Source organism: Lemur catta, chromosome 14 (genome assembly GCF_020740605.2).
Source record: "Lemur catta isolate mLemCat1 chromosome 14, mLemCat1.pri, whole genome shotgun sequence".
Lineage (NCBI taxonomy): Eukaryota > Metazoa > Chordata > Mammalia > Primates > Lemuridae > Lemur > Lemur catta.
The window spans coordinates 55,017,296-55,031,020 of NC_059141.1; the positions used below are offsets into that span (position 1 = coordinate 55,017,296).

General features: G+C 33.9%; 1 protein-coding gene across 1 annotated transcript in view; it reads left to right on the plus strand.

Moving 5' to 3' along the window:
- Positions 1-4,980: 4,980 nt before the first annotated feature.
- LOC123649744 (zinc finger protein 75D-like) overlaps positions 4,981-13,725 on the plus strand; it is a 33,283-nt gene continuing 24,538 nt past the window's right edge. Inside the window, exon 1 of the mRNA XM_045567918.1 lies at positions 4,981-5,661. Coding sequence (XP_045423874.1) covers positions 4,981-5,661 — 681 coding nt within the window. The remainder of the gene's footprint in view (positions 5,662-13,725) is intronic.

Here is a 13,725-nt window from a genome sequence, read left to right on the forward strand (position 1 = left end):
ATATATTCCATGCAAATGGAAATCAAAAGAGAGCAGATGTAGCTATTCTCATGTCAGAAAAAAATTGACTTTAAGCCAACACAGGTAAAGAAAGACAAAGAGGGTCATTATATAATGGTCAAGGGAGCAATTCAACAAGAAGACATAACAATCCTAAATATATATAGATATGTGCCCAACACAGGTGCTCCCATAAAGCAAATTTTACTAGAGCTAAGCAAAAAGGAAAAAAAAAAAAAAGAAAAGAAAAGAAAAGGAAAGAAAAAGAAAATAGCACCATCATAATTGCCAGGGACCTCAGCACCCCACTGTCAGAGCTCAAGAAATCATCAAAGCAGAAAATAAATAAAAAACAATGGTCTTACCTTAAACTCTAAATCAAACGTACCTAACAGACATTTACACAACATTCTACCCCAAAACCACAGAATACACATTCTTCTCAGCAGCAGCACATGGGACATTCTCCAAGATTGATCATATCTTAGGCCACAAAACAGGTCTCAACAAATTCAAAAAAATTAAAATCATTCCATGTACCTTCTCAGACTATGTACCTTTTATTGCAGAATAAAACTAGAAATCAATCACAAGAGAAACCTACACAAAGTCATAGAAATTAAACAAACTGCTCCTGAAAGATTATTGGGTCAAGAATGAAATTAAAATGGAAATCAAAAAATTCTTTGAACTGAATGACAAAGGGGACACAAGCTATGAAAATCTATGAGACACAGAAAAAGCATTCTTCAGGGGAAATTCATAGCCTTAAATGCCTACATCAAAAAGACAGAAAGATCACAAATCGACAACCTAATGACCTCAAGGAATTAGAAAAGGAAGAACAAACAACACCCAAAGCTGGCAGAAGAAAAGAAATAATGAAGGTCAGAGCAGAATTAAATGACTTGGAAAAGAAACAAACAAAAAAATACAAAGAATTAACAAAACAAAAAATTGGTTCTTTGAAAAGATAAACAAAATCAATGGACTTCTTGCTAGATTAATGAAGAACAGAAGAGAAACGACCCAAATAAACTCAATCAGAAATAAAAAAGGTAATGTTACACTTGATACCACAAATATACAAAACATCATCCATGAATATTATTAATACATATATCCTAAATGCATAAACTGGAGAACATAGAGGAAATGGATAAGTTCCTGGAAACATACAACCTTCTAAGACTCAATCAGGAAGAAATAGAACTCCTAAACAGAACAATAATGAACAGTGAGATTGAAACAGTAATAAAAACAACTTTCAACAAAAAAAAAAAGCTCTGGATCAGATAAATTCACAGCCAAATTCTACTAGACCTACAAAGAATACCTGGTACCCATAACACAGAAATTATTCCCTAATATTGAGAAGGAGGGAATCCTCCTCTACTCATTCTATGAGGCCAGCATCACCTTGATACTAAAGCCAGGAAAAGGCACAACAAAAAAATAAATAAATAAAACTACAGACCAATATCCCTTAGGAATATAGATGTAAAAATCCTCCATAAAATACTAGCAAACTGAATTCAATGGCACATCAAAAAAATAATTCACCAGGAACCAGTGGGTTTCATCCCAGGGATGCCAGGATGGTTCCACATACATAAATCAATAAATGTGATTTACCACATAAACAAAAGCAAAAGAAAAGACCATATGATCATCTCCATAGATGCAGAAAAAGCATTTGACAAAATCTAGCACCCTTTCATGATTAAAAGCCCTCAACAAACTAGGCATAGAAGGAACATATCTCAGAATTATAAAAGCCATATATGACAAACCCACAGCCAACATCATACTGAATGGGGAAAAGTTGAAATCATTCCCCCTAAGAACAGTAACAAGACAAGGATGCCCACTGTTACCATTTCTATTCAATGTAGTAGTAGAAGTCCTAGCCAGAGCAATCAGGCAAGAGAAGAATATTAATGGTATCCAAATTGGGAAAGAGGGAGTAAATCCATCACCCTTCACTGATGATATGATCTTATATCTAGAAAACCTCAAATATTCCACCAAGAGTCTCCTGGAATTGCTAAAAAAATTTCAGCAAAATCTCAGGATACAAAATCAACATATAATACATAAATCAGTAGCATTTCTATATACTAATAACAGTCAAACTGAGAGTCAAATCAAAGACTCAATACCACTCATAAAGAAAATAGAATACCTAGGAATATACTTAACCAAGGAGGTGAAAGATCTCTACAAGGAGAACTATGAAACTCTGAGGAAAGAAATCACAGAAGATACAAACAAATAAAATGATACAAATCATGCTCATGGATAGGCAGAATCAACATTGCTAAAATGTCTGTACTACCAAAAGTGATTTACAAATTCAGTGCAATCCCCATCAAATTACCAAAGTCATGCTTCGCAGATCTAGAAAAAATAATTCTATGCTTTGTTTGGAAACAGAAAAGAGCCCAAATAGCCAAAGCAATCTTAAGCCAAAAGAACAAATCTGGAGGCATCACATTGCCAGACTTCAAACCATACTACAAGGCTATAGTAACCAAAACAGCTTAGTATTGGCACAAAAATAGAGACATAGACCAATGTAACAGAACACAGAACCTGACATAAAATCATCTACCTACAACCAACTGATCTTTGACAAAGCAAACAACAATGTACACTGGGTAAAAGAAGCCCTATTCAGTAAATGGTGCTGGGAAAATTGGATAGCCACATGCAGAAGAATGAAACAGGACCCCTACCTCTCACCACTCACAAATATTAATTCAAGATTGATAAAAGACTTAGATCTAAGGCATGAAACCACAACAATTCTAGAGGGAAAGGTAGGAAAAACTCTTCTAGATATTGGCCTAGGCAAATAATTTATGACTAAGACCTTAATGGCAATCATGGCAACAACAAAAATAAATAAATGAGATTTGATTAAACTAAAAAGGTTCTGCAAAGCTAAGGAAACAATCAACAGAGCAAATAGACAACCTACAGAATTGGAAAAAATATTTGTAGGCTACCCATCTGATAAAGGGCTAAGAAACAAAATTTACAAAGAACAAAGATGTGGAATCAACCCAAGTGCCACTAATTCATGAGTGGATTAATAAAACATGGTATAGTATACCATGAAGTACTGCTCAGCCATAAAAAGGATTCATTAACACATTTTGCAACAATCTGGATGGAACTGGAGACCATTCTCCTAAGCGAAGTATTTCAAGAATGGAAACACAAACACCACATGTACTTACTATTAAATTGGAACTAACCAATGAGCACACATGTGCACAGAAGGAAGTAAAATTCAGTGGAAATCAATCAGGGGGAAGGACAGTGGAGGGGAAAATAAAAAACCTACCTAATGGGTACTATGAATTCTATTTGGGTGATGGGCAACCTATAACTGGGACTTAAGCATTACAAAAACAATCCATGTCACCTAAAACATGTGTGCACTCTTAATATTTTGAAATTTAAAAAAGAAAGCAATAGCCATAAAAATAAAATATCTAGGAATAAATTTAACCAAGGAAGTAAAAGCTCTCTACAAGGAAAGGAAAACTATAACACGTTGATGAAATAAATAGAAGAGGACACAAAAACATGGAAATACATTCAAGTTTATGGATTGGAAGACTTAATATTATGAAAATGACCATACTATCAAAAATGATCTACAGATTCAATAAAATTCCTCTCAAAATACTAATGACATTCTTCAGAGAAATAGAAAAAAAATCCTAAAATTCATATGGAACTACAAAAGACCCCAAATAGTCAAGGCAATCCTGAGCAAAAAGAACAAAGCTGGAGGCATCACACTACCGGACTTCAAAATATAGTACAAGGCTACAGTAACAAAAACAGTATGACAGTGGCACAAAAACAGACACAGAGACCAATGTAACATAATAGAGAACCCAGAAATCCAGCCAAATGATTTTCAACAAAGGTGTGAAGAACATTCATTGGGGAAGGAACAATCTCTTCAATAAATTGTGCTTAGAAAACTAGATATCCATATGCAGAAAAATGAAACTATACACCTGTCTCTCACCATACACAAATATCAACTGAAAATAGATTAAAGACTTAAATGTAAGACCCACAACTATGAAACCACTGGAAGAAAATATAGAGAAAATGTTTCAGGACATTAGTCTGGGCAAAGATTTTACGAAAAAGACCTCAAAAGCACAGGCAACAAAAGCAAAAATAGATAAATGGGATTATATCAAACTAAAAACATTCGGCACCGCAAAGGAAACAATCAACAGAGTAAAGAGGCAACCTGCTGAATGGGGGAAAATATCTGCAAACTGTTCGTCTGACAAGGAATTAATATACAAAATATACAAGGAACTCAAACAACTCAATAGCAAATAATTCAATTTAACAATGGGCAAATGAGCCAAATAGATATCTCTCAAAAGAAGACATACAAACAGGCAAAAGGCATGTGAAAAAATGTTCAACATCACTAATCATCAGGGAATTCAAAATCAAAACCACAATGAGATATCATCTTATCTGAATTAGAATGGCTATTACCAAAAAGGTAAAAAATAGCAATGCTAACAAGGATGAGGAATTCTTATACGTTGTTGGTGGGAATGTAAATTAGTACAGCCATTATGGAATCAACCTAAGTGTCTATCAACAGCTGAATGGATAAAGAAAATGTATATATACACAATGGAATACTATCTAGCCGTAAAATTGAACAAAATCCTGTCATTTGCAGAAACATGAAGGAGCTTACAGGTCATTATGTTAAGTGAAATAAGCAAAACACAGAAAGATAAATACTGCCTGGTCTCACTCATATGTGGAATCTTAAAAATGTGATCTCATAGAGCATTAACCCAATGGCGATGGCATTCTCATAGATATCCTGTATAACATTAATGTAGAGAGTCTTCTGAGAAGTATCCAATAATTGCCATTCTTCCTCAGAAAAATACATAGCCACATCTTCAAACATTAATGCTCAAAAAACACACTGGAAACGATCAGCCTGTATCTTTTCCTGCATCAGAAATACAAATACCAGGATACAAAGTTTCAGAAAAGACCAGAACGGAAGTTGCCCAGAAAACAACGAACAAGGAAAATCATGGTGATACACACAGGGTTCAGAAATGGCATCTAGCTTTTCCAGGGAACAAAAGAAAGAAACTTTCAACTTGTAAAGAAGAGCTTCCAAAACTTACAGATATTCATGGGAAAGACCACACAGTAGAGAAACCTTTTACGTATCAGGAATGTGGTAATAGCTTCAAAGTTAGCTCTGACCTTATTAAGCACCAGAGAATTCACACTGAAGAGAAACCCTATAAATGTCAACAGTGTGATAGGAGATTTAGATGGAGTTCAGATCGTAATAAGCACTTCATGACACACCAAGGAATAAAACCATATAGATGCTCATGGTGTGGGAAAAGCTTTAGTCATAATGCAAATCTACATACACACCAAAGAAATCACACAGGAGAGAAGCCCTTTAAATGTAATGAATGTGGGAAAAGGTTCGTTCAGAACTCCCACCTTATTAAACACCAGAGGACCCACACAGGTGAGCAGCCTTATACTTGTAGCGTATGCAGGAGAAAGTTTAGCAGGCGGTCAAGCCTTCTTAGACACCAGAAACTCCACAGGAGAAGGGAAGTGTGTCCAGTGTCTCAAGTTTGAGGAAAGTCACCATATTGAGCTTGGCCTGATAAGTGAGGAAAGAATACAAAATTATAAGGAACCCAATGATAGAAATCTGTCCTCAACAGAAAACTTGGGAGGGGTACATGTCATGCTTTACAGAAAGGAATCTAAGCTGTCTCTCTTATTCAGCTTTCTGTCTTCAGTGCCTAGCAGAAGACTGTTACGTAATGAATATTTTATTTTATTTTATTTTTATTTTTTTGTGTTTTAATATAAACATTATGTGTACTTGTTTCACATTGTCTTTCTAGGATGGTGTTCATGTTTCAAGTATTTCAAGAGTTATATGTTCTCCTTTTGGATAATAATGAGTATGTTATAAATAAAAGAATAAAAATATTTTTTAAAATGTGATCTCATAGAACTAGAGAGTAGAACGGTGGTTCCTAGAGATAGGGAAGGGTAGGGAGCAGGAGAGAACAGCCAAAGGTTGGTTAATGAATACAAAAGTACATCTAGATAGGAGAAATGGTTCTTATTGTTCAACAGCACCATAGGGTGACTATACTTAACAATAATTTATTGCATATCTTCAAATAATGCAAAGAGCACATTTTAAATGTTCCCAACACAAAGAAATGATAAATGTTTGAGGTGACAGACATGTTAATTACTCTGATTTGATCATTACACATTGCATACATGTATCAAAGTATCACATGGTGCCCCATATATATAATTATTATTTGTCAATTAAAAATAATAAAAGCAAAAAATAGAACAAAAAAGGGAAGATTTTCTTCAAAGTAGTAACAATATAATTTTCTTCTCTGCAAACACAGTGAGGGCCAGAACAATGGAGGATAACTTCAAAGTTCTGAATAAAAATAATTGCCAAGTTAACATTATGCATCTTGAAAAAATATCCTTTAAAGATAAGTGGAAAATAAAAAGATTTCCAGCCAAACAAAAACTGAAAAATTTGTAACCAGCAGACTCACCAAAAAGAAAAAAAATACCAAAGAAAGATCTACAGGCAGAAGGAAATGATACCAGATAAAATCATGGACATTCAGGAAGGAAGGAAGAAAAATACAAAAAGTAAAAATATTTGTAAAACTAAAATGAATATATTATTTATTTGTCTATGTAGAAAATTCCAAATCATCCATCCCCAAAATCCTCTAGAACTAAGAAGTGACTTTAGCAAGGCCACAGGACACAAGGTCCATATATAAAACTCAACTGTATTTCTATATACTAGCAATGAACATAGAAATTCGAATTTTTTAAATCAATACCATTTATAATAGCACCCCAAAAATGAAAGACTTAATTGTAACTCTAACAAAATATGTGCAGGAGCTGTATGTTGAAGACTACAAAATACTGATTAAAGAAATTAGCTGAGCATGGTAGCAGGCAACTGTAGTCCCAGCTACTCGGGAGGCTGAGATGGAAGGCTCTCTTGAGCCCAGGAGTTTGAGGCTACAGTGAGCTATGATCACACCACTGCACTCCAGCCTCGGTGACTGAATGAAGGACCAGTCTCTAAAACAAACAAATAAACAAACAAACAAAAAAATGTTGAACAAAATCAAAGAAGACCTAAATAAATGGAAAGATATGCTATGATTATGGACTGGGAGAATCAAATTACTAGGATTACAGTGCCAGGCGCACTGTCTGGGGAATGGACACGCTTGAAGCTCTGACTCAGGGGGATGAGCGGGACATGGGCAATATATATAACCTGAACTTTTGTACCCCCATAATAAGATGAAATAAAAAAAGAAGAATAAAATAAATACGGTATTGATATTAAAAAAAAAAAGATTACAATTCCCCCCAAATTGATCTATAGAGTTGATGCAATCCCAATATCCCAAACAAAATCTCAGATTACGTTTATTTATCACTACTGACAAACTAATTTTGAAGTGTATATGAGAAATGTACAGGACCTGAAATAGACAAAATAATTTTGAAAAATGAAAACAATGTTTGAGGACTCAAACTACCCAATTTCAAGACTTACTCTGAAGCTATAGAAATTAAGACAGTGTGGTATTGACAAAAAGATAGAAACATAGATCAATGGAACAGACAAAAAAGTCTAGAAATAGACCCACACAAATAGTCAACTGATTTTTTACAAAAGTGCAAAGACAATTCAATGGAGAAAAGACAGTAATTTCAACAAATGTTTCTTGAATAACTGGATGTCCATATGCAAAACAAACATTAACCTCAACCCATACCTCATACCTTATGTAAAAATGAACTCGACTCTCCTATATATATATATACCCAAGATAATTAAAAGCATATGTTCACACAAAAACCTGTACATGAATATTCATACAAGTATTATTCACAATAGCCAAAAAGTAAAAACAACCCAAATATCCATCAAATGATGAATGGGTAAGTAAAATGTATATATCCATACAATGAAATATTATTCAGCCATAAAAAGTAATGAACTACTGATATATGGCTATGCAATAGATTAATATTGAAAATATTATGCTAAGTGAAAGAATCTACAGACAAAACAGTAGGTTGCTTAAGGTTGGGGGAAGGAGAAACAGGAAGTCATTGCAAATGGGTATGGGATTTCTTTTTCAGATGATGAAATGCTCTGGAATTAGATAGTGCTAATGGCTGTACAACTTTGTGGATATACTAAAAACCACTGAATTCTATGGTTTAAAGGGGTAAATTTTAAGTTATGTGAATTATATCTTAAAAAACAAAAAATATAAAATTAATTCAAAATGGATCATAAACCTAAATGTAAAATTAATTCAAAATGGATCATAAACCTAAATGTACAATGTAAAATTATAAAATGTCTAGAAGAAATACAAGAGAAAATTTTCATGTCCCTAATTTAGGCAAAGAGTTTCTAGATACTAAAAGTATGATCTACAAAAACTTTACCCACAAAAGAAAAAAATGACCATTTGAACTTCATTAAAATTAAAAGACACAATTAGGAGAATGCAAAAGCAAACCATAAAGTGGAAGAAAATATTTGCAAATCACATTTCTGACAAAGACTCGTGTATGAACTGTACAAAGAACTCTCAAACTCAACATAAGAAAATAAGCAACCCAATTTTTAAAATGGCAAAAGTCCTAAACATACACCTCACCAAAGAAGATATATGGATGACTAATAAGCACATGAAAAGATGTTCAACATAATTAGTCATTAGGGAAATGCAAATTAAAACTACTGCAAGATACTACAACATACTTATTAAGGGCTAAAATTAAAAAGACTGACAATACCAAGTACTGACAAGGATGTGAGTAATTGGAAGCCTCAAATGTGGCTGGTGGAAATGCAAAATGGTACACAGCCACTTTGGAAAACAATTTGGCAGTTTCTTAAGCAATTAAACATACATATACAACATGAAACAACAATCCCACTTCTTCGTATTTACCAAGAGAAATGAAAACTTATGCTTATAATAAAGAAATAAATGTTTATAAGAGCTTTATACATAATTACCAAAAACTGGAAGCAACTCAGATATCTTTCAGCTGCTAAATGGGTAAACACTATATAGTACAACCATACACTTAAACACTACTCAATAAAATGTTACAGACTATTGATTCACACAACATGTATGAATCTTAAATGCATTTTGTTATATGAAAGAAGTCAGATCCAGAAGGCTATGTAGACAAACAGATAAGCAATTTCCAGGAGTTAGAGTTGGGAAGAGAGTTGGATACAAGGAGAAAACACAAGGGAATTTTGGAGTAATAGATTATTCTAATCCAAGACTATGGTGGTGGATATACAACTCTATGCATTTGACAAAACCCATAGAATACATAAAAAAAATAATGCAGTTTACTGTATGTAAATTTTTAAAAATCAACCAGGATGTGAGTAAAAACCCCCAATGAAATACAAACCATAACAAAAGAAAAATGAATATTATTTCTATAGAAAAATTATAATATGTGGGGTTTAAAAATACATAGAGAACTAATATACATGAAAACAGTATCATCAAAAATTGGAGGTAGCAAATGGAGTGAAAGTATTCTAAGGTGTTTGCATGGCATGAAAAGCATCTACTTTCCTTGTCTGGCAATTTGTATATTCAGTTTTCCCAACACCATTTATTGAAGAGATTATCCTTTCCCCATTGTGTATTCTGAGTCACTTTGTAGAAGATTTAGTTGACTGTATATGTGTGGGTTTATTTCTTGTCTTTGCATTCTATTCCTTTGTATTATGGTTCTGTTTTTATGCCAGTACTATACAACTTTGATTACTATAGACTTCCAACATAATTTGAAATTAGAAACTGTGATGCCTCCATCTTTGTTCTTCTTAATCAAGATTGCTTTACCAATTCTGTTCTTTTGTATTGCCATATAAATTTTAGGATTTTTTTCTATTTCTGTAAAAATACCATTGCAATTTTCATGGGATGGCATTGAATCTGTAGATCACTTTGATTAGTATGGACATTTTAAAAATGCTAATTCTTCTGATCCATGAACATGGGATATCTTTCCATTTATTTATACCTTCATCAAATTCTTTCATCAATGTTTTAGAGATGTTTCATCTCCTTGATTAAATTTATTCCTAAGTATTTTATTCTTATTGATGCTGTTGTAAGTGGGGTTGCTTTCTTAATTTCTTTAAGAAATTAAAGGGAAAAAGTTGCTAGTGTTGTTGCTAGTGGGTAGAAACAACTGACTTTGTATATCAATTTTGTGTCCTGCAAGTTTCCTGAAATTTGTTCATTAATTCCAATAAGTTTTTGGTGGAGTCCTTAGGGTTTTCTATAAGACGATGTTATCTACAAACAGAGAAAATTTTACTTTTTTCCTTTCTGATTTGGATGGCTTTTATTTCTTTTTATTGCCTAATTGGTCTGGCTGGGACTTCCATTACTATGTTAAATAGAAGTGGTGAGAGTGTGCATCTTTGCCTTTTTCCTCATTTTGAGGAAAAGCTTTCTTTTATTTTTAAGTTTTTTTCTCTTTTTGAAATTTTAATAGATTCAGGGTGAAGAAGTTGAATTCTGTTACATGTATATATTATATAGTGGTAAAGTCAAGGCTTTTGGTGTGCCCATCACCCAAACAGTGTATATTATACCCCATAAGTAATTTTTCATTGCTTCCCCTTCCACTCACCCCTCTTTTGAGTTGCCAATGTCCATTATACCACTCTCTGTGCCCTTCTTTAGCCATAGTTCAGCTCCCATTTATAAGAAAGAATGTGCACATTTGGCTTTTGTTCCTAAGTTACTCCACTTAGGATAATGGCCTCCAGTTCCATTCAATTCACTGCAAAAGACATTGTTTCTTTTTTTCTTATCACTGAGTAGTAGTCCGTGATATATATACCACATACATTTTTTTAATTTTTTTTATTTCAGCATATTACAGGGGTACAAATGTTTAGGTTACATATATTGCCTTTGCCCCACCTGAGGCAGAGCTTCAAGTGTGTCCATCCCCCATATGGTGCACACCACACCCATTAGGTGTGCATATACCCATCCTCTCCTCCTCCCCGCCATCTGCCCAACACTCGATGAAGGTTATTACTATATGTGCAGCCTCTGTGAAAAGTAATATGGAGATATGTCAAAGAGCTATAAGTAGAACTACCCTTTGATCCAGCAATCCCATTACTGGGCATCTACCCAAAAGAACAAAAGACAGTCTATAAAAAATACATCTGCACTACAATGTTTATAGCAGCACAATTCACAATTGCAAAGATGTGGAAACAACCCAAGTGCCCATCAATACATGAGTAGATTAATAAAATGTGGTATATGAATACCATGGAATTCTACTCAGCCACAAAAAACAATGGGAATCTAGCCCCTCTTGTATTATCCTGGATAGAGCTGGAGCCCATTCTACTAAGTGAAGTATCACAAGAATGGAAAAACAAGCACCACATGTACCCACCATCAAATTGTTATTAACTGATCAACATTTAAGTACCACATATATTCTTTATCCTCTCATTGGTTGATGGGCACTTAGGCTGACTCCATGTCTTTGCAATTGTGAATTGTAATGTGATAAACATATGAGTACAAGTATCTTTTTGATATAATGATTACTTTTCCTTTGGATAGATATCCACTAGTAGGATTACAGAATCAAATGGTAGATCTACTTTTAGTTCTTTGAGAAATCTCCATACTGGTCTCCATAGAGGTTATACTCATTTACATACACACCAACAGTGTATGTGTTTCCTTTTCACTGCATCTGTACCAACACCTATTTTTTTTTACCTTTTTAATAGTAGCCATTCTAATTGGAGTAATATAGTATCTCACTGTGGTTTGGTTTGCATTTCTCTGACAATTAGTGATGTTGAGTATTTTTTCATATGTTTTTGGGCTATTTGTATATCTTCCTTTCAAAAATGCCTGTTCTTGTCATCTCCTCACTTTTTAATGGGTTTTTTTTTCTTGCTGGGTTGTTTGAGTTCCTTGTAAATTCTGGATATTAATCCTTTGTTGGACACATAGTTTGCAAATATTTTCTCCCATTCTGTAGGTTGTCTGTTTACTCTTTTGATTATTTCTTTTGCTGTGCAGAAGCTTTTTAGTTTAGTTAATTAACATTTGTCAATTTTTATTTTTATTGCATTTGATTTGGGGGTCTTAGTCATAAATTCTTTGCCTAGGCCAAAGTCCAGAAGAGTTTGTCCTAGGTTTTTTTCTAGGATTTTTATTGATTCGTGTCTTATATTTAAGTCTTTACTCCATCTTGAGTTAATTTTTATATGTGGTGAGTGATAGTTTAATTCTTTTGCATATGGCTATCCAATTTTCCCAGCACCATTTGTTGATTAGTATATCCTTTCCCCAGTGTATGCTTTTTTCTGCTTTGTCAAAGATCAGTTGTTTGTAGGTATATGGTTTTTTTTCTGGGTTCTCTATTCTGTTCCATAGAAGAGAGTCTACTTTAATGCTGGTACCATGCTGTTTTTGTTACTATAGCCTTGTAGTATGATTTGAAGTCAGGAAATGTGATGCCTCCAGTTTTGTTCTTTTTGCTTAGGATTACTTTGGCTATTCAGGCTCATTTTTGGTTCCATGTGAATTTTAGAATGTTTTAAATATTAATAATTCTGTGAAAATGGCATTGGTATTTTGATAGGAATTACATTGAATCTGTGAGTTTCTTTGGGCAATATGGTCATTTTTACAATATTGATTCTTCTGATCCATGAGCATGAGATGTTTTTCCATTTGTTTGTGTTGTCTACAATTTTTCTTTCTTTCTTTCTTTTTGAGACAGAGTCTCACTCTGTTGCCCAGGCTACAGTGCCATGGCATCAGCCTAGCTCACAGCAACTTCAAACTCCTGGGTTCAAGCAATCCTTCTGCTTCAGCCTCCCAAGTAGCTGGGACTACAGGCATGTACCACAATGCCCAGCTAATTTTTTCTATATATTTTTAGTTGTCCGGCTGATTTCTTTTTTTTTTTCTTTTCTTTTCTTTTTTTTTCTTTTTGTAGTAGAGACAAGGTCTCCTTCTTGCTCAGGCTGGTCTCGAACTCCTTACCTCGAGCGATGCTCCTGCCTCAGCCTCCCAGAGTGCTAGGATTACAGGCATGAGCCACCGTCCCTAGCCTGTCTACAATTTCTTACATCAGTGATTTGTAGTTCTCTTTGCAGAGATTTTTCACCTCCACTGTTAAATTTATCCCTAGGTATTCTGCTTTTTATTTATTTGTTTGTTTGTTTGTTGCAGCTATTGTAAACAGGTTTGAGTTCTTAATTTTGTTCTCAACTTGGTTGTTGTTTCGTGTATAGAAATGTTATGGACTTTTGTACATTAGTTTTATAACCTGAGATCTTGCTGAATTCCTTTATCAAATCCAGGAGTTTTTTAGAGGAGTGCTTAGGGTTTTCTAGGTATAAGATCATATCATCAGCAAACATAGATAATTTGACTTCCTCTTTTCCAATTTGGATGCACTTTCTTTTTTTTCTCTTGCCTGATTTCTCTAGCTAGGACTTCCTGTACTATGTTAAATAAAAGTGGTGGG